Genomic DNA, 22663 nt, shown 5'->3' with positions numbered 1-22663 from the left:
ACAGAGTGAAGAAAAAATGATATTGTTGATGTGGTTAGGGGCTACTCTGGCAGTCAAACACGGAGTGTCTGTCTGGCAGAATGTTCAAAAGTGTCAAGACTGTTACAGCGATGCTGATGAGTCAGGAGAATGCAGAGACAGCAGTGTGGATAGAACTATAACAGGATGATTGTTTCCTTTGATTTCATGCTGAGTGATATTTGCTTTTAATTTATATGTCTTTTTAAAATAATAATAATAATATATATTAAATAGCCATGGTGTGAGAAAAATGTGCTCCTGTTCTCACAAATATTCACATAAAGAAAGAACTGCTGTAAATATCCAATTAAACACAGTGATACACACACAGAGACATACTCAGGATTATCAGTGCTGATTATTGTGCTTGTTCCTTTTATCAGGAGGTTCCTATCTCCTTTTCCTTGTCAATGGTTTGACATAGCATGTGTGGGCTTTGAATACCAAAAAGAAACTTGGTCTTTGAAAGTGACAGTTATTTAAAGAATATATTCATTGTATGATTAGTGCAGGGGATCAAACTTAACTGTGTAGTTAACTGAATTAATGGAGAAAGCTCTTGGAAGAAAGAAGCAATAGTGTGAAGATTAGTAAATTTGTTTTGGTACATAAAGAACAGAAGTCAGTGCTTAGAGTTTTTTTTTTTTTTTTTTTATGGTTTTTGGCCAAGGCTGGGTTTGAACCCGCCACCTCTGGCATATGGGACTGGCACCCTACTCCTTGAGCCATAGGCACCGCCAAGTGCTTGGAGTTCTTGAGGAGCATAAAAGCGCAAATACAACAAATTAAAGAAATAGATACGCAGCAATGTTTGAGGCTGTTTAAATGCTGGAGAGCTTGGAGCTATGGTTATCACTAGAAGATAAAAGATAAATATAGCTTTTTATATAAATATTAAATATCCCCACTGGGTATACATCTTTAAGGATATTAAAAGACAATAAATATTAGATTAGCATGGGCAAAAATATCCTTGAAAAATAAATAAGTTGAAGACAACATTTTTGGCAAAAGAAACCAAAAAGCTAACAACTTTGGTGGGTCCACGAGGGATAAGAAAGCTGAACAGCAACAGCTTTGAGATTGTGACTTTATTAGACAGTAAAGGTAAAGAGATCAGGAAAAAAGCAAAAACAAAAAACAGGACACATAAAATTGAGCATTCCTTATGTCTCCCTCCCCCAAAAGGGAATTTCCATATAAGGGAAAGAAATAAGTAAGTCTGGATGCTGTCAGTAGCTAAATGCCTGTCAATATGAGAAAAATGAGTCATATCTTCCAGGAAGGAAATGTGAAATGAAAAGCTTTGCAAATGTATAATGAATGAGGAATTTTTAAAAGATGTTCCTTTTTAAATACAATGGTTTGAAAAGGAAAGAATCAAAACAGGTAAGGACTTAAGGAAGCAGGGTGAGTGGGAGGAAGGATAAAGGGAACATAACCTAGGTTGCCACGGACCACCCTGTCGGTGGGCTTCAGTCCGAGGGAGAGCAGGGAGAAGGAACGAGGAAGGTTGAGAGATCGGCGCAGGAATGACAGTCTGACACACTACGGGTTGGAGTATGCAGCTGTAATTTTACTGAAGGCATATGTTGGTATTTATACATTTTCTTTACAGGGTTTTAAACAATGTTATTTTCATTCTGCTTACGCTTGCAGGTCATCTTTGTGCTCACATATGCGGTTTATCATGCATAACCATGTTCCGCTCTCCGGAGGGTGGTGGTTATCAGTTAAACCTGTCTGTTTCCTCTTATTTTAAGAATGTTAATGTTTGCAGCTCTTTTCTCAGTTCCTTATAATCTTTTTTTTTTTTTAAACAGTTTGACATATTCCTTTATGTATAATGCTTGATTACTTCTATATATTTTCTATATATTTTTACTCTTATTAGTAATTATACTTTGATTCATAGTTGATTGTCTGACAAACATTAAAATACTCTATTGATTTGTATTACATATGAAAATTGGTGAAGCAAGATGTTCTGAACAAAACTTTATTGTGGGTGGACATGTTTTGTTAAATTTGTAACTTATGTATGCATCTTGTTTTTCTTGTTCTTATGCCTATTGTCCTAGTTCGCTAATATTTATGGTGAGAAAACATCTTTGTGTGCTCATTATTGGTGCCACTGAGTCTAGCAAGCTCATGAGGTTGTGTTATATCTGGATCAACAGTGTATTGTGTTCATTCTTAAGAAAGTACATATTGATAATTTATTAGAACAAACAGACTTCTGGTACAGAATGACAATCACATGAATAGATGCCACAATCTTTAAACTTTGGTGAATACCTAAACACGTTGAGCAACATTTCTGATGCTGTACGTGCTGGGGGCGCTGGGGGCTAAGCTCCGTGGAGCACAATCCACCTTCCCGTCATTCTAGAACGCGGACAGCGCCGCCTCACTACGGCTATGGTGCCGTGGGTGCGGCACTAGGTAAAATAGAGCTATGCTTTAGATGAATACAGTCAATCAGACATGAGAAAGAAATAAACAATGTGAGCATAAAATATTGAGATGGGACAGAAACAGATCTGAAAAATAGGCAAGGAGCTGATCAACAGAAAATGTCACCAACAGCCTGTGAGGTCAGGAGGGTGCTGCAATAGTCCCATGGTGTGCCCCTGGCTTGGTATTTGCTTCTTTCACCAGAAAATAGGGAATGTGGAAATACAGAATTAAATACTAGGATTTAGCCTCCCTCATTTTATTCCATAGGAAATGGAACTTGGAGAAAAGACAAGGTGGACGGGAATAACCTTCACACTGTTCTTGTGATATTATGATATTTTCATAGTGCTTTAATGGCTCCTATTTTAATGACCCCCCCCAGTATTATTTGTACTGACTCATTATTTACTACCACTCCAATGACAAGAGATTTCCAAGGTAGCAAGTTGCTGACTTGGTGGCCTGGCTTGCTCTCACCTTTGCTTTGTACAAAAGAAGCCAGTTCATAATTAAATACTCGAGCAAAACTTTTTTTGGAGGGATGAATAGACGGGAGATGCCAACTTACCATCAGTGAAGGTTGAGAATGAAAGAGGGTAAATTGTTCTATTGCATTAATTATACAAATGGCGTACTTTGCTATTACTCCAGAGGTTACCTCTCATACTTCAGCACTACACTTGGAAAATACTGTCTTCATGGCTAAATGTTTGGTATCATAAAGACCAAATCACATCTGGTCCTTGGAACTTTCTCCCTATGATTTAGCTGACGCTGTCAGTATATAAATATTCAAGTGTTGACAGGCAAAATTAACGTTCTTTTGAGGGTTAAAATCTTTATTTTAAAATGAACTAAATATTTTTTAAAGCCACTTGTTTTTTGTAGCTGAAGAGCTAGATCAACAGAAGTGTGTGAAAGGATTGTACAACTCCTTTACAGTGGATCGGGTGAAAGGGTTCCCAGGAGAGATCAGCTCTTCTGAAGAAATAAAAGAAAATGCATCCAGCTATCGTCTCTTTCCATTTCTGAGAGTCAGGTCTGAGTTAACTCAAACGTGAATAAGAAACTCAGTTTACTATAACCATAATTTTCAAATGAACAAAATCTTGGCTATTTTGAAAATTTCTAGGTTTACTGAGAATTAGAATTTTTTAACTCCATATTTTACTAAAATACACTTTTGTTAGTAAAAACTTTTTAAAAGATTTGCAGCTTTAGTGGAATAAAATTTCCCACAAAATTTAGAATATGTCAGTAAATAAATGTGTTGTGAGTGGGAAATTTTAAACCACAAGTGATCAATAAAATTTACTGAACACATAGTATCCAGGGGCCTATCCTAGTTACTACAGAAGGGAAAGATGAAGGAAATGAACAATTACGAATCCCCATTGTGTGCCAGGTATGAGATACATGTATTTCATGCTTATAATCAGTCCTCAGCACAACCTGAGCAGGTTTTTCTATTATTAGAAATGGAAAATCTAAACCTGAGAAATAAAATTTGTGCCTCATCACAGGGGAAATAAGTTATAGATTTCTGTGACGCTTCATCGAACTGCACTACATTATGTTTAGCACCCTAAAGAGGACAGGCAAAGAGTTCCACCCCTCAGTATTAAGAAGAAAATAAGGCTATTGGCAAGGTACTCTCTCTGTCTTGAAAGGTGTATTTAGAAAAGATCTTAACCATCTAGAATATTATTCTCATTTGTACATCTATACTACTTTAATTAAACACTATATAGAGTATTTCTATTCTGTATAAATACAAAATAAATATACATATACTTATATTTATACAATTAAACAGTGTATCTAATGTGTAAGAGCGTTATTAACTGCAGAGAAAACAGGTACATGATAAATAGTACTAACCCTTTTGAGACCATGGGGAAACTGAGGCCTCAAGAATTGAAAAGAGCTGCCAAGTTTATTCATACAGCAGTGGCAAAGTCAGGTTGAAAATGCAACCCTTCGGATACCATGAAAGCTCTAATTTTTACACAAGGTAAGTCAAATCAAAATCGGATCATATAAAATAACAAATGTTATGCAATGGAGCAGATATGTAGTGTGAACAAGTCTAAATGTCTAATGTACAACATAAAGACTAGAGGTAATAATATTACATTACATTTGGCATTTTGAAGAATAAATAGAGTTTAGTTGCCCTTGCCCCGTTAGATGTGTTAATTTGCTTCACTATAGTAATGATTTTACCATTTATAATTACCTCCTAATATCATGCTGTAAATCTTACATTTACATAATAAAATTTATGTAAAAATAATAAAAACTCATCATGAGGAAGATGCTTAGAAAACACCAAATGAAAAAATATAGAGCACAAATAACACAAAATGGCAGAACACAAATTTATATGAACATAAACTGTAATTGTAGCTAAAAACAACTAAAGAAAAACACAGAAAACTAATTACCCAAGGAATTTGATGTTCCTTATGCACATTGCCAGACTTCCACCTGACTCTGTTCCATTGCCCACCATTCCTTCCCCCTCCATACACAAAAAAGAAAAAAAAAAAGACAGATAAAATCTCATGGACATATTTAAGAGTTTTATGGGGTCTAAACAGTTTTTACAACTATGTTAGATACTGACCTTCCTCTATTTCTGTGGTCTGGTGCAGGAAGGCTTTTCCTCAGTGGCAGAGTACGGTGAGTTAGTGTTTGCTTTTCTACATTCACGTCTGGTTCTCCCAGTGCAGACCAAAATGATTCAGCAGATCTTATTCAATAATAATAAAATTTTATTTTCCAAAATACATTTTACCTATTCTGATATATGATCTTATTTTATAATAGAATGATTTAAGGTGGTGTGTAGGTCATCTACTATGTTCATATGAGGTGTCTGAGTTACATAAATGTTCAGAGAGGTTTTCCAAAAATATGCAGAAGAAGGTCAGAAAGTAACGTCTAGAAATTAACTCAAGTTTCTGAACAGAAAATGTAATGTATCCAAATATCAGATGAGAGCTGCATGCTCTTCCCTGGGACATATCTGGGAATTAGTTTGGTGAAATTTTTCCTTCATATGCATTTTCAAGTGAAATATGTATGACATACTCTGCAAGTCATTGAGAGGGGAGAATAGTATTCATAACCATGATTTAAAACATGATCCCTGCCTTCTAGAAGTACACCATCTCCTAATAAAAAATATACTCTAGTGAGTATGAGTATAAATCTAAACTTATCATTTAAATAGACTTCCAAGAATTTAGACTTTTAAGAATTGTGGAACTCAGAGTATGAGATGGCTGAATCTGGGTGCAAAAGTTGCAAAGACATCATAGCAGAGGTGTTATTTAATTGATATATTAAATTGTGAGGAAGATTTTTTGAGCCTGAGAAGGGAAAGTATGAGAAGAACTCATGAGGGGAAATTAACAGACAAGATATGTGCACAGACAAAAAGAAATATGAGGCTTATTATTTTTCTTTTTTTTTTTTTTTTTTCAGTTTTTGACCGGGGCTGAGTTTGAACCCAACACCTCTGGCATATGGGGCCAGCACCCTACTCCTTTGAGCCACAGGCGCTGCCCGAGGCTTATTATTTTTCATGGAGAGATCTTGGTGACATAGTGTCTTTAAGATACAATTGAACAAATCTCTCCTGAAATTGGCTCAATACATACCTTAGCAAACAGAAAAGTTATATGAAACAAATAAGCTAAAAACATAAAAAAAACTATTAGGAAACTGAGCATTTATTTGCATGCATCCATTGTGAACTCTAGAGAAACGTCATTTGTAAAATAGTGTCATCCCTACCACAGCCTTTTGTAATTTGTCTTTTTTATATTTCCAGAGAATTGTGTAGCAGGATTTATTTTATAAAAGGAAGGCAATAACAAAAACACTATTTTCTGATGTAAGCAGAAAATATTGCTTATTGAATTCCAACTTCAATAATTGATACAAGCAGGTAGAAAGTCCAGCCTGATCTAAGGAATTAAATCAAATCAAACAACCAAGTGTTTGTTTCATGTCTAAGAGGCTCCGTATTTCATCTCATTATCAGAACTTTGGGTTTGCCAAAGCTGAACAATTGTCACATGTGTATACTAACCCTGTGTATTTTTAAAGGCAAAAGGAAATAAAAAAGTAAACAAGGAGAAAATGAAAAAATTTAAGATTTTAACATTCTGTTCCTACCTTCATTGTAACCACCCTAGTTACACTGCTGACCACGACTTATTGCAATACTGTCAGCAAGAATTAGCCAAATGTCTAAATAAGGTTCAGTAAAAAAGTACTTTGGTACTCATTCAAGTAATGGTGTATACTTCACACAAAAGGTGTTGACTGGTAATATTTCCAAGACTATATGCATTCTATATATTCTATTTTTAAAATTATTATTATTATTTATTGTTTGGAATTCATAGAGGGTAGAAGAATTAGGTTACACTGACTGCATTTGTTAGATAAAGTCCCTCTTATAATTGTGCCCCATCCCCAAGAGGTATGCCATACACAGTAACCCCCCCCCACAATCGACCTCCCTCCTTCCCTCTCCACATTTTCTCATTCCCCTTTCCCCTCCTTGTATTAGCTCATCTACTGCCTTCATATTAGAATGCAGTACATTGAATTCTTGCTTCTCCATTCTTGTGATGCTTTACTAAGAAGAATGTTAACAGAAAAGTTGTGAAGTCTCCACCTTTTTTAGTGGCTGAATATAGTATTTTATGGTGTACATATACCACAGCTTGTTAATCCATTCCTGGGTTGGGGGGCATTTAGGCTGTTTCCACATTTTGGCGATTATAAATTGAGCTGTGATAAACAGTCTAGTGCAAATGTCCTTGTGATAAAATGACTTGTTTTCTTCTGGGTAGATGCCTAGTAATGGGATTGTAGGATCTAATGGGAGGTCTAATTTGAGTTCTTTGAGGATTCTCCATACTTCCTTCAAAAAAGGTTGTATTACTTTTCAGTCCCACCAGCAGTGTAAAAGTGTTCCCTTCTTTCCACATCCACACCAACATCTGTAAGCTTTGAGATTTTGTGATGTGAGCCATTCTCACTGGAGTTAGGTGGTATTTCAGGGCAGTTTTGATTTGAATTTCTCTGATGATTAGGGATGATGAGTATTTTTTCATATGTTTGCAAGCCATTTGTCTTTTTTAGAGATGGTTCTATTCATCTCTCTTGCTCTGTGGCATATGGGATTGTTGGTTCTTTTTTTGTTGATTAATTTGAGTTTTCTATAGATCCTAGTTATCAAGCTGTTTTCCAATTCATAATATGCAAATACCTTTCCCATTCTGAAGGTTATATGTTTGCTGTTTGTTGTTTCCTTAGCTGTACAGAAGATTTTCTGTTTAATTAAATCTCATTTGTTTGTTTTTATTGTTGCAATTGCCACAGAAGTCTTCTTCATAAAGTCTTTCCCCAGGCCGGGCGGCACCTGTGGCTCAGTCGGTAGGGCGCCAACCCCATATACCGAGGGTGACGAGTTCAAACCCGCCCTGGCCAAACTGCAACCAAAAAATAACCGGGCGTTGTGGCGGGTGCCTGTAGTCCCAGCTGCTTGGGAGGCTGAGGCAGGAGAATCACTGGAGCCCAGGAGTTGGAGGTTGCTGTGAGCTGTGTGAGGCCACAGCACTCTACCAAGGGCCATAAAGTGAGACTCTGTCTCTACAAAAAAAAAAAAAGTCTTTCCCCAGACCAATATATTCAAGAGTTTTTCTCATGTTTCCTTATTGATTTTTATCATTTCATGTCTTAAATTTATGTCTTTTATTTATCTTGAATCAATTTTTGTGAGTGGAAAAAGATGTGGGTCCAGTTTCAGTCTTTTACATGTGGAAATTCAGTTCTTCCAACACCATTTATTGAATAAGGATTCTTTCCCCCAGTGTATGTTCTTGTTTGGTTTATCAAAGATCAGGTGGCTATAAGAGGTTAATTTCATCACAAACAGTATACAGCAACCAGATTTGAATGCCATAGGTTTGGTAATGAGGCAGCCACTCTACAGACTTTAAATAGATGAAAGAACGTTACTACAGCTATATGTCTGTACTACATGCTATTCCTGAACTCCATGCTATATCTATACTACATGCTATGTCTGCACTACATGCTATAATAGGAGATGAATGAATGTATAGTAACTCTAATCTGCCCACATATTGCTCTGCTTCTTATATTTACACATTCACATGGTGTCCTAATGGCCAAGGGTCTATCACACTTACCTGCCCTCATTTACTCCTGTTCATCTTGTGAGGAAGGCATTATTGTCTGCATTTAATAGATAAGGAAACTGAGACACACATGTGTGCACACATACACATAACATGGCCAGAGGTAAAGATATTTAATTGATGAATCCAAGGAGTCTATACATGTATAACTAGGTTCAATTGATTACACTATTTTCATTTGTTTACCTTGTATTTGTTTTAATATAAATTTTTATTGACTCATTTCAGTGTTGCCTGGCCTTGTTTCTATTTATTTGAGAAATCATATAATAAAGATACAAACTTACATGTTTTCCCTCACACATATATATGGAAACCAGATTTAAATCAAGCTCAGGGAAGCCTTGATCAAGTTTTTTGTTTTGTTTTTGTTTATTAATTTCAGTATATTAGGGGTTACATGTTTTGTTTACAAACTGTGTAAACTTATTGAGTTGGACTTACTGAGTCAAAATTGTAAGTGTGCTCTTCACCTAGATAGTGTGAGAGTTTTAATTTTATTTGTTGAGGAGATGGTGCAGTGAATCTGAGTTCTCACTTCAGTTGCATCTTTATCAATGCATTTAGACTTCAAAGAAAATCAATTATGTCAACATACTAACAAAAATTTTATTTTTCACATAAGTAACAAGGAGTGTTACCCTTATTACATGGGGTAGAGGGAGGTATGGGAAGTTCTGACCAAACTTTTCAGAACACAGACACCAAGACCCTCTGGGGCCTTTACCATAGAGGGAAAGAATGACAATTCCCTCAACAAGAAAAAAATGAAGTAACCCCATAATTATAAGAACTTATTAAAACTGGAGATTATGCTGATAGGAACAAAGTATACAGCATGGCAAATATACCAGTTATATTTTTGAAATATATTAGGGGCTGATCTACTTTACAGAGCATATTTTCTCTAAATATACACATTGTAGAGTAATCCATGAAATTTACACATCACAAATGGAAAATACGTTCTTTGTTCGTGAATTTAAGAAGAACTAAAGATGTACAAATGTGTGTATGCACGTGACCTATGAAAAGGACAAAACCAAGACTAAAACACAACCTTCCCTGTATACTGGTATTAAAAAATGCATAAAAAAGTTTTGTAAAGCAATGTGGTAGTTACAATGGTCGTGATGTGCACATGATATTTTGAAAGCTGTGTGAACTATGGCTTAGGAAGTTAGAATGAACTACCTATCATTGTTCAGCTGTTCAGGTCTAGCCTTAACATTACAGTTTCCTGACTTCCTGGAACATGAATTGTTCCTTCCAATAGACCATGCTGTCTCCTGTAAACCAGCATAAAATCGCCTCTTCTCACTGGAGATCCAGCTGCTGTTGATGACTGATTGCTTCCCTGTACATGTGTATGTTTGCAGTGTGGTGGAGTTGTGACTGTACACATTGATGGATGGCAGTCCTCTGCACTACCTTCATGTTTGTAAGGATATTCTCTTATCAATTAATTTGCAACGCATGTCAATGATTTTAACTCAATCACTTGAGGTTTGCTCATAAGTACCAGCTTTCTGATGACAGTGATGAAGTAATGCCATCTGTCATCTCTTTCACTTGCCGTAATTCCACTCTACAGACCACAGCATGAGCATGAGAGCTGATCTGCTCTAGTCCCCACACACTTAGGCATTTCCGCAGCCTGCCATTGCCAAGTGTAGTGGGGAGATAGAAGCATGTGCCTGACTCTTCCTGGAATACATGAGAAGGATGGAGAGCTAAAGTGGACAAGTGGAGGGTGGATGGCTTCTTTGGCAATATTGTAGGGCAATATTGTAGGGCCCTACGATAGGTGGGCAGAGAAAAGATAAAGTTTGCAGTCTCAGGAAAATATTTAATTAAACTGGAATGAAATAGTGTAGAACATTTGTAGTCTCACCGTGAAACACCAGGGAAGGATTTTTCACTACCATAGTTAGGTAAGTTATATGAATGGTGGAATAAGGATAGGTTTGATCAGAAGCTTACTTGTATATGGAAGTCAATGTTTGGGTGATTGAAACCTTTAGTGTTCACCAGACTACAGTTCTTCGTAAGAAGTGTTAAAATGAGCAACAGAAATGTGTGTGTTTGCAGAAAAAGTGTCATTTTTGTTTTGTCCAGACTATTAATTACTCTTTTGATTTCTCCTTGCAAAAAAATAATGAAGTATGAGTTAACATGTTTGAGCTTTATATATACCTGGCCCTTGGCAAAGTGCATCACATGCATTCATTCTTCAAATCTCACCAAACCCAGCTGTGTAAGCTTGGCAATTGTCTCTAATTTACAGATGAGAACAGTGAAGCTTGAAGAGGGTAATTCACTAGGAACCCAGAGCCTGCGATGACTATGCAGAACTTAGACACAGCCAGAGTTGAGGCCCCAAACCATTGTCTACCATGCCAATTCTCACCCCATACTCTTGAACAACCCTTAACCTGTACAATGAGGCTTCAGCATAGAAATGATGACAGAATGATGTGAATTGGACATTATTGGCTTAGACAATCTGTATTTGTGTTTTCTTGCCCGTAAAATGAGAATAAAAGTAGTGACTATTACAATGACTCATAATCTTAAAGTGTTAATGACAATGTTTGGCACATACTAATTGCTGAATAATGTTTATATAATAAATGAATGGTTTTGTTTTGACTTTTTGCCCTTAAAATCATTTGATATTACACAGGTCACGTAACTTCTTTGAATCTCCATTTTTCTCAGGTATTAATTAAAATTGCCTGAGAGAGTTGTTGAGTAGATAACATTAGAAAATACGAAATAAAGACTAAAGGTTATAGTGCCCAAAATATTACATCTTCATTAAAACTCCTTCCTTCCTCCCTGCTTTCCTTTCTTCTTCCCTCCCTTCCTTTCTTCTGCATCTCCACATAAAGTGGCTTACCTCTATAGCATAGAAAGAGGGTGGTGACAGGATTTTTCAGATGGATTTTAACAAAATGCAATTTGGGTTGAATATTGTAATCCTCCAATTATATATGCATCTGCTGTATTCCTGCTCTTGTCCACTAGATCCTTATACTGATTAGCTTTAGCTTTGGACCTTGAGTGGTAATTTCAGTGACAATAATAACAGTTGTTTTCTGGGTACCCTAGTAAATAATCCATTTATTCATCCTAATTGAATAATATTTCTCTCTCTCTCTCTCTGACACACACACACACACACACACACACCCTACAGTCTGTTAGAAAAAGGATTTGAGGACAACAGCCTGCTTCAATAGCCCACAAAGCGCCTGATTAGAGTGGGTAAGGCTTTTAACGAAACACGAAATGCATCTCTGCTTAAATCTGGATTGTAATGCTTTAATAAATTTTGAGTAATGTTTCTTTTGTTCTTCACAGAAACAACATTGCTACATGTAAATGGAAAGAGTGATTTTTAATGGTTCTAAGAAAAGCTAATAATAAGCCACACAGAGAGATTGTATTTAATGGAAGGAATCAAACTCTTTACTTAGGAGCACAAGAATATGACATTTATTTGAAATTGTAAAATATTTAGCTAATTGGTTCCTGCCTGTCATCTTAGAGTTGCAAAAGATCCAGAATTACATCCTTTCAACACTGTGTCTATCTTCCAGACACATCTAGAAGACATTTCTAACCTATGTTTTATTCTTATTCCCTCTAAATCTTGAGACTTCTTCCCTATCTTATTCACAAAGTATTCTAACTTAAGCTTTCTCCTCTTTCTGTTCAGTTAGATCTGTCCTTCCAAATTTTTCAACAAGTATGTCTTGTCCCTTAATATATCTTCATTGCCTGTTCCAGTCTAATGTATTTTTCCTCCTTATTATATTTAAAATTCTTTTTGATTATTATTCATTTCATAACAACTCACAATTACAAATTGTTCCCTAACATATGACTTATGGTCTTAAAAAATCATTTAAGTCTTGAGTTTTTATTTAATTTTATATCTCTTTATATTTTATTTCCTCTTTTTGATCTCAAATTCCTAGAGAGAAGGAAATAGATTTTTACACTGACTTTATTCGTCCATGATATTTATAGTAGTAAATCCTGATAAAATAGTTATATATTTAATTGTTCTCTTCCATCTTTGAAGAAATACAGATGGTAAGACACTAGTGATGTATAGTAAAATAAAGCTGAGCAGTATCCTAAGATTTCATAATGAAGCCATGGATATAGAAAAAGAAAACGGCATCTAAAGAAAAGGAGCTAGTATTTGTGCTTTGGGTCCGGGATGTGGCTTGGGTGTGGTTCAAACCAGCATGAACAGTCTATGATGACACTGAATTTGAAGGTAAATAAGCCACCCTTGTGTCTAGGATGCTCCATTTAACAAATGGACCACAGTAAGTTTATCAACCAAAACCAGGTAGATAGTTAGGAACAAGTCAGATACAGATACTGTGTACTAAGAAGTGATCCTATGCCAACAGATAATCTAGAATTGGGAGCAGTGTACTCATTCCTTGAAAGCCAAAGACTGGGGGAGCTAGCAACCAAAACAGGGTTTACATATGAAACACTAAAACTCATGCTTCATTTCCCATTAGCCACCAGAACTGTAGAATACTCTGGAAAATAAGATTTCCTAGCAGTGGAGGTAGGCAGGAGACAAGTACTTTATTAAATGTTCTGGCAAAGCCTTAGTAATCCATCTTGAAGAACATGGTTTACCTCCCTGATTTTGTGTCCAGAATGCTTATTACATAGGAATGAGGAATTGTTTCTTGGTCAACACTGAGAAAAACTGAGGTAGATTGTGATTATGACACTGAATTTTGAATCAGCCACAGTTTCTCTTTGCAAGGATAGCAAAAATCATCCTGGGTATGATTTAATTTTAATTTTTACAACCTCTATTCTAAAATGAAAGCAAAAAAATCCCAAGAATAGCAAACAAACGTAAGACTGGAATATAATTAAAGCATCACTTCTCCCTGATTTCAGGAAACTTTACTATCAAGAAAGCAAGGTCTAATTCATGAATAAAGTTGTTGCTACCATTAAAAAAAAAAAACTACAAAAACAACAAAAACCCAAATACACAAAAACAAATTCACACTGATTTTATTTATTTATTTATTTATTTATTTATTTATTTATTTATTTTTTTGTGGTTTTTGGCCGGGGCTGGGTTTGAACCTGCCACCTCTGGCATATGGGACCGGCGCCCTACTCCTTAAGCCACAGGCACCACCCTCACACTGATTTTATTAAGATTTTTTCCTTTCTAATTGTTTTCCTGTTTAGTTTAGCTACTCACTCCTTTCTACATGTTTAGCCATAATGAAGGAACTTAAGCAATTTAATATTTGCTTTCACCCTTTCTTCAACCCCCCACAAAAGCCTTTTTAATATTTTTTGCCCTTATAAAAGAAAAAATATATATCTTCATATATATACATATATATTTATAAAATATATAAATATATATAATATATTTATAATAAATATATATAATATTATATTATTATATATAATATTCATAATAAATATTTATATATTATATAAATATATATAATATATTTATAAAAATATATATAATATATATGTATATATGAAGATATATATTTTTCTTTTATAAGGGCAAAAAACATTAAAAAGGCTTTTATATATATATATATATATCCCACTTATTATATCCCACTTATTCAAAGCAAATTGAAAACATTCTTTCATAAAATACTTCTTTCTGACAAACATGCAAGTTGTCAGCCTCTCTAAGCTTATTTGCGCTTTTCTTGGGTGGGAATCCTGAGACAGCCGTGCATGTTTGACACACAGCGGACTTTGGAGAAGGAGAGCCAACCATTGACATTCAGTACTGCCATTTATGGAGCAAGTGACTTTGCTGGTTCTTCCTCTCTGATGTCTTAATGTTGGAGGACATTAGGCTTATCCATCTTACCATTTTTAATTTCCTAAGGCATTTCACCCAGTCCATGGCTTAAATATAATTTATATCCCTTTATATCTTAGTATTAAATTAACTTTATCTTGATTAAAACCATAATTAGACATCACTAAAATAGTAAAAGGTAAAAAGACTAACAATACTAACTGTGGACTAGGGTGTAATGAGAGTATAAATTTATACAACTGCCACACTAAATGATTTTACACTATGTATGGAGATAAAGAAATGCACAAGTTGATCATATGATCTAGCAATTCTACTCCTAGATGTATATAGGTATGTGTATGTCCAAGGTGCCAAAAATGTATACACATTATAAGACATGTTATCTATGAATTATATATTATGCTTGTATTTTGAGCACTTCCTATAATTGCTGAAATCAAAAGTGATTTTATTTCATATTTTGTTATTGGTGTACATTGAGTATTACAATTTTAACACAGTTTTTTTTATTTTTTTTCCTTTCTTAAACTGCACATACTTGTTTTGGAAACCCTCTGTACGTGACCAACATAAATTCACATGTGTGAACAAAGAGGCTTGGTCAGAATGTTCACAATAGCATTATGCCTAATAACCTCAAATTAAATGTATAAATATTCATAAGTGTGAATGAATGAGCCAAATGTGCTAGAATGTATATATAAATTCTATATATACATATATAGAATTTGTATATATGCATACACACACATATGTAAGTGTGTGTGTATAATAATATAAATGTACAGCTCTGTATACATATACATACACACACAAAAATTAAAAGGAAATGTCACTCTGAAGTCTAGGCAGTCCCCTGTTAGGGGAGGGAGGAGGCAGAGACTGAGAAGGGGACCGGGCATTCTGAGTCAGGAAATTCTCTTGCTTCAGTCTGGGAGGTGGTAGTATTAACCGTAGAATTGTATAGGTTTCTTTTGTACACCTTATAAATTTCACCTAGGAAAAGATTCATAGAGTTTTAAAACATATCTCTAGTCTATATTTTCACTGCAAACCCCACATTCATCTACTCAACTCTCTACTTACTGTGTGCACTTAGATATCTAAGAAAAATTTCAAACTGAAATTGTCACAAACTAAACTACTGATCTTATTTCCACACTTGTTTTACCCCTAGCTTCCCAAATATCAATTCATGGAAAAATCAGTACTTCCAATTGCTTTCTTTTTTCTTCTTTTTTATTGTTGGGGATTCATTGAGGGTACATAAGCCAGGTTACACTGATTGCAATTGTTAGGTAAAGTCCCTCTTGCAATCATGTCTTGCCCCCATACAGTGTGACACACACCAAGGCCCCACCCACCTCCCTCCTTCCCTCTTTCTGTTTCCCCCCCCCATAACCATAATTGTCATTAATTGTCCTCATATCAAAATTGAGTACATAGGATTCATGCTTCTCCATTCTTGTGATGCTTTAAACAGCCTAAATGCCCACCAACCCAGGAATGGATTAACAAGCTGTGGTATATGTATACCATGGAATACTATTCAGCCATTAAAAAAAAAATTGAGACTTTACATCCTTCGTATTAACCTGGATGGACGTGGAAGACATTATTCTTAGTAAAGCATCCAATTGCTTTCTTGATCTCTTATCAAAGCATTGGCCTGACCTCATATTCCTTCCTTTTCCTCATACTTCCACATCTAATTTATAAGTAAATCCTTTAGTTGTATCTTCTACATTTAGCGAGAAATGTCTTTTTCTTAAAATTCATGGTCCGACCTAGCCATCCTTTTTTGGCTATATCTGTAGCTTTTCACTAACTCTTCTCCAAGTTTCTGGTGTCTACTACAATTTATTGTTACAGCAGCAAAAGTGGTCTTTTTAAACTAAAAGTCTGATTCTTGTCTTTTCTGTGCTTAAAAACTTGAAACCTCTTGTTTCCCTCACAGCACTTTTGAAAGCTGAAGTCACTTTTCTGATCTCATGTCCCACTCTGTTACAGAAATACCAGCTTCCATGCTGTTCCTAAAATACATCAGACAGGTACACTTTCTTTTTTTTTTTTTTTTTTGTAGAGACAGAGTTTCACTTTATGGCCCTCGGTAGAGTGCCGTGGCCTCACACAGCTCACAGCAACCTCCAACTCCTGGGCTTAAGCAATTCTCTTGCCTGAGCCTCCCGAGTAGCTGGGACTACAGGCGCCCGCCACAACACCTGGCTATTTTTTTTGTTGCAGTTTGGCTGGGGTCGGGTTTGAACCCGCCACCCTCGGCATATGGGGCCGGCGCCTTACCGACTGAGCCACAGGTGCCGCCCCGGGTACACTTTCTTTTACAGCCTTTATTCTAGCCTTTCCCTTTGCCTGGGGTACTTTTCTCAAGCTTGGCTTCATCTCTTTGGAGCATAGCTCTCCCGTTTCTCCTGCAATGGGCCTATTTTATTCAAATTTTCACTTTCTTACTACATCTCCCTCTTTTTTTTCTGGTTCACTTTTTTCTTTCTATCATACTACTGCCTTCTAATGTAAAAACTTATATGTTACTGTTTAATTTCAGCCTCTACGATTGGAATGTCTGTTTTTCTCTTCCATTTGCTTAGTGAATAAATGAAAGAAAGTCACCTAAACTATTTACTCATCCCTGAAGTATGGAAAAAAATATCATCCTTGCCATTGGCTTCTAATATTCAGAGTAATATCAGTGGAGATGAAACACGATAACATTTTGAATATAGTATTTTGAAAGAAATGCCAAAAGCATTTATTAATTGATAGAGGAGGGTTGTCGGCCCCAGCCAAGGGTGGTTTTGCCAACAATGGAAATGAATTAGTCTATGTAAAATTCCTGGCAATTAAAAAAAAAAAAACTCTATAAGTGTTTTTTTAATCATATGCAGCAAAAGAGAATACATGGTTCCTGACATTACGAACAGATAAAATACACATGTTATGATCTTCAAATGTTTATACTCTTCTTGGGTTCAAGACTTTTCCAAAAAGAACCTATACTGCAGGGCTGATATGAACATTAAATGTAATAATCCAAACAAAAAAGGTATTTGATAAATGTCTGAAATTATTATTCTTCACTCTATTAATAAAAAGATATAATTTGACTGTTTATTGCAGCTCAATTTACAATCGCCAAAATGTGGAAACAGCCTAAATGCCCACCAACCCAAGAATGGATTAACAAGCTGTGGTATATGTATACCATGGAATACTATTCAGCCATTAAAAAAAATGGAGACTTTACATCCTTTGTATTAACCTGGATGGACGTGGAAGACATTATTCTTAGTAAAGCATCACAAGAATGGAGAAGCATGAATCCTATGTACTCAATTTTGATATGAGGACAATTAATGACAATTATGGTTATGGGGGGGAAACAGAAAGAGGGAAGGAGGGAGGTGGGTGGGGCCTCAGTGTGTGTCACACTTTATGGGGGCAAGACATGATTGCAAGAGGGACTTTACCTAACAATTGCAATCAGTGTAACCTGGCTTATTGTACCCTCAATGAATCCCCAACAATAAAAAAAAAAAAAGATATAATTTGAGTAAGCAAGGAAACATTTGCATATTCTAAACAGAAGAAGAGTAAATGAAACTTACAGACCAAAGTGATCTGTGACATCTCACTCTAGGAAGGAGGTTTGAACCAAACCATTCATTAACACCTAGTTGAGATGTACTGAGCTCTAGGTGTCCTGCTATTATTTAGGGTGCTAGAGTCATAGCATCAAATTAGTCCTCAACTAATGAAAAATGTATCATACTAACAAAGGGAGATGGGTAATCAGGAAATTACAATCACCAAAGCTTCAGAGCTGAACTTTTAGTACTCACTTTCCTGAATATCTTCCTCCCTTCAATTTGCCTTATATGATTTACCTAGAATCAAGGTAGAAAATCAGAAAACTCCATTCCCTCCTCTCCTCGTCATCATGAGCCTATCTAATAGCATGAGAGGGTCCTGCGTTCGCAGCCCAGGTGTTGCCTTCCTATTTCCCTATTTCATCCCAAACAACACAAACAATTCATTACTCTAAGTCTGGGTTTAGCCAGCATTCAAATTCTGGCTCATTCTTTCCTTGGTGCTGTGCCCTTGGGCACATTACTCAGCATCTTTTTTTTTTTTTTTTTTCAGAAAAAAATAAATGCATTCTTTATTCATTTTTAATATTGCTCAAGATTTTAAAAAGACAAATTTTATAAACTTTATTTTTATTTTTTTTTTATTAAATCATAACTGTATACAATGATATGATTATGGGGCATCATACACTCACTTCATAAGCCATTTGACACATTTTTATCACAGTGGTTAACATAGCCTTTCCGGCGTTATCTCAGTTACTGTGCCAAAACATTTACATTCTACATTTACCAAGTTTCGCAAATACCCCTGTAATATGCACCACAGGTGTGATCCCTCCGATTCCCCTCCCTCTACTCACCCCCCCTTTCCCACTACCCCCTATTGTTAAGTTGTAGCTGGGTTATAGTTTTCATGTGAGAGTCCCAAATTAGTTTCATAGTAGGGCTGTGTACATTGGGTATTTTTTCTTTCATTCTTGGGATACTTTACTAAGAAGAATATGTTCCAGCTCCATCCATGTAAACATGAAAGAGGTAAAGTCTCCATCTTTCTTTAAGGCTGCATAGTATTCCATGGTATACATATACCACAATTTATTAATCCATTCGTGGATCGATGGGCACTTGGGCTTTTTCCATGACTTAGCTATTATGAATTGGGCTGCAATAAACATTCTGGTACAAATATCTTTGTTATGTTGTGATTTTTGGTCTTCTGGGTATATGCCCAGCAGAGGAATTACAGGATTGAATGGCAGATCTATTTTTAGATCTCTGAGTGTTCTCCATATATCTTTCCAAAAGGAATGTATTAATTTGCATTCCCACCAGCAGTGCAGAAGTGTTCCCTTTTCTCCGCATCCACACCAACATCTCTGGTCTTGAGATTTTGTGATATAGGCTAGTCTCATTGGAGTTAGATGATATCTCAAAGTAGTTTTGATTTGCATTTCTCTGATGATTAAAGATGATGAGCATTTTTTCATATGTCTGAAGGCCGTGCGCCTGTCTTCTTCAGAGAAGTTTCTCTTCAAATCCCTTGCCCAGCCTGCGATGGGATCCCTTGTTTTTTTCTTGCTGATGCGTTTGAGTTCTCTGTGGATTCTGGTTATTAAACCTTTGTCAGAGATATACCCTGCAAATATCTTCTCCCATTCTGAGGGCTGTCTGCTTGCTCTGCTTACTGTGTTCTTAGCTGTGCAGAAGCTTTTTAGTTTGATCAAGTCCCAGTAATGTATTTTTGAAGCTGCTTCAATTGCCCGGGGGGTTCTCCTCATGAAATACTCGCCCAGACCAATTTCTTCAAGGGTTTTCCCTGCATTCTCCTCTATCCCATTCACAGTAGTGCCAAAGAAGATGAAATATTTGGGAATTTACCTAACAAAAGACGTGAAAGATCTCTATAAAGAGAACTATGAAACTCTAAGAAAAGAAATAGCTGAAAATGTTAACAAATGGAAAAACATACCATGCTCATGGCTAGGAAGAATCAACATTATCAAAATGTCCATACTACCCAAAGCAATATATAATTTCAACGCACTCCCTATTAAAGCTCCACTGTCATATTTTAAAGATCTTGAAAAAACATTACTTCGTTTTATATGGAATCAGAAAAAACCTCGAATAGCCAAGACATTACTCAGAAATAAAAACAAAACAGGAGGAATCACACTACCAGACCTCAGACTTTACTACAAATCGATAGTGATCAAAACAGCATGGTATTGGCACAAAAACAGAGAAGTAGATATCTGGAACAGAATAGAGAACCAAGAGATGAATCCAGCTACTTACCGCTATTTGATTTTTGACAAGCCAATTAAAAACATTCAGTGGGGAAAAGATTCCCTATTTAACAAATGGTGCTGGGTGAACTGGCTGGCAACCTGCAGAAGACTGAAATTGGACCCACACCTTTCACCATTAACTAAGATAGACTCTCATTGGATTAAAGATTTAAACTTAAGACATGAAACTACTCAGCATCTTTAAATCCATTTCCTTCTCTGACAAATGGGAATGACAACGCAGTGGCTTTTCAAAGCATTAGTGAATAGACTGCCAGTGAATTAACATAAGTAAAGTCCTGTGAACAGTACCTGGCATTTTCACATGAGCTCTAAATATTGTCAATGTTGTGATTGATATCATTGCTATTATGCCTTAAAAAAATCCTGTTCCATCTTGCTCAGGCTGAAGCTTTGTGTTTTCCCCATTTTTCCAGGGCTGTGATCACTACATTTCCCATTATTCCCAGCAAAGCATTTTTTGCTTATCTCCCTATGTATATCAACTATTCCCTTTTTGTCAAAGCTAAAAATACTCATGAAATCCTGAGCAAATGGGCTACCAGGAGAGTGACCAAAGTCCACTTTTACTAAGGATTTCCTAGGAAAGAGGGAGATGTCTGATTTCTATGTCTCTAGTTCTTCCCAGAAAGCAAGAGATATGTTTCTGCCCTTTTTGAAAACTCTGTTTGACCATAAAATGTCACAATCTGGAATAACTCTGAACACTCAGAGAAAAACTTTCAAGTATAACTTCCAAACTTGAAAGCTTTTGTCTAGTTTCTTATATGGAAATTTTATGTACATGGTATTATAAGATATAGAATCAAGGGCATGCAAAGGAGATTTAGAGGAGTCAGGATAGCTTCAGTATTTTTTATTCAATTTGAGCATATCATGAAAGGTCACGCATTTCTCATCTCTCTGGCCGCTATCTGCACTCCTGCCTGGTACATACTATCATTTTTAATTTTCAGATTTTATGGCTAATGCTTGAGCTACACTTGCTAATCTCTACCTAACCAATAAGGTCCTCTGCTTCCACCTTTATTGATTAATCATCTGTTGGAGTTTTTAATATCCATGTGTATTTAATTTGCTAGTATTAAAATTGTCTCATTCTTGAAAGTGATAAATGGTCTTCAACGGATAGGACTTTGGTTTTGATTTATGAAAGATAAGTTGACTGGAGTCTGGCTGAGAAACCTACCCTTGGAGATCATAATAATAAAGGCCTCTGGGAGGGACACTTTTCAGGCTTTTAAGAGCATCCCTAATGTCTGGTGGGTACATTTTGCTTTTTAAATCAGACTTCTATTTATCTTTCTAGAACCAGCTTCTCGTAAGACTTTGTAAATGGGAACTACTATCTCCTCTACAAACCCATGGTTTCAGACAAAGGGACGTTTTCATTATCTCCCAAATAAACCTCATGCCTCTCTACCTAGCTTTTTCATAAGATATCCTAATCATTTCCAATATAATTTTGTAACTGTCTCTGCCTATTTCAACTCCATTTATTCTTCAAGTACCAACACTTACCATCTAAACCTACAGTAATTTATTCTTCCTCTTGCTATTTCTAGCTTTTACTGTCTGTATTATTTATATAACATTTAGCATATTCTAATTTGTATATGTCCTATATACAACTTTTCTGTGTATGTTCTGTCTCTTCAGTATAATGTAAACTCCTTTAATTTAAACTCTACTTTCATGTCCTCTATACTTTATGCTTATAACTCTCAAATTGTGGTTCCCTGGTTCTTAAGAGCAATAGCATGTGGGAACATGTGGAAATACAATTACTCACACCCACTTTAGATATGCATAACCAGAAGCTGTCATGTGGTGTCCCAGCAAAAGTCACTTTTGGTATTGCAGGTGTAAGCTCAAGTTTAAGAACCAAACTTGTCTTCAAACATGGATGCACATTGCAATCACTTGGGAGAGTTATAAAATACTAATACATGGGTACCATCCTCAGAAATTTGAACTTTATTTAGTCTAGGGTACAGCCTGGGCATTGAGATGTTTTCAAAGCTCCCTGTCTAATTACATTGTAAGGCAATATTTGGGCGTTCCTACACTACACCAGACCTCTTTCTTTGCTTCTAAGAATAGTGAGGGCGAATGATGTACTGAACACTCACATATTTGTTAGTTAAAAGC

The 22663-nt window shown here is 35.8% G+C and overlaps 1 protein-coding gene across 1 annotated transcript in view; it reads left to right on the top strand.

Annotated features, from left to right (window-relative positions):
* RIT2 (Ras like without CAAX 2) overlaps positions 1 to 22663 on the top strand; it is a 552485-nt gene that overhangs the window by 143 nt on the left and 529679 nt on the right. Inside the window, 1 exon segment of the mRNA XM_053571558.1 lies at positions 15538 to 15553. Within this exon segment, the coding sequence (XP_053427533.1) occupies positions 15538 to 15553 (16 nt within the window).

This window comes from Nycticebus coucang, chromosome 19 (genome assembly GCF_027406575.1).
Source record: "Nycticebus coucang isolate mNycCou1 chromosome 19, mNycCou1.pri, whole genome shotgun sequence".
In the NCBI taxonomy this organism is placed as follows: Eukaryota; Metazoa; Chordata; class Mammalia; order Primates; family Lorisidae; genus Nycticebus; species Nycticebus coucang.
The sequence above is the reverse complement of the archived record's forward strand: the minus strand, read 5'-3'. Positions and strand labels throughout refer to the sequence as shown.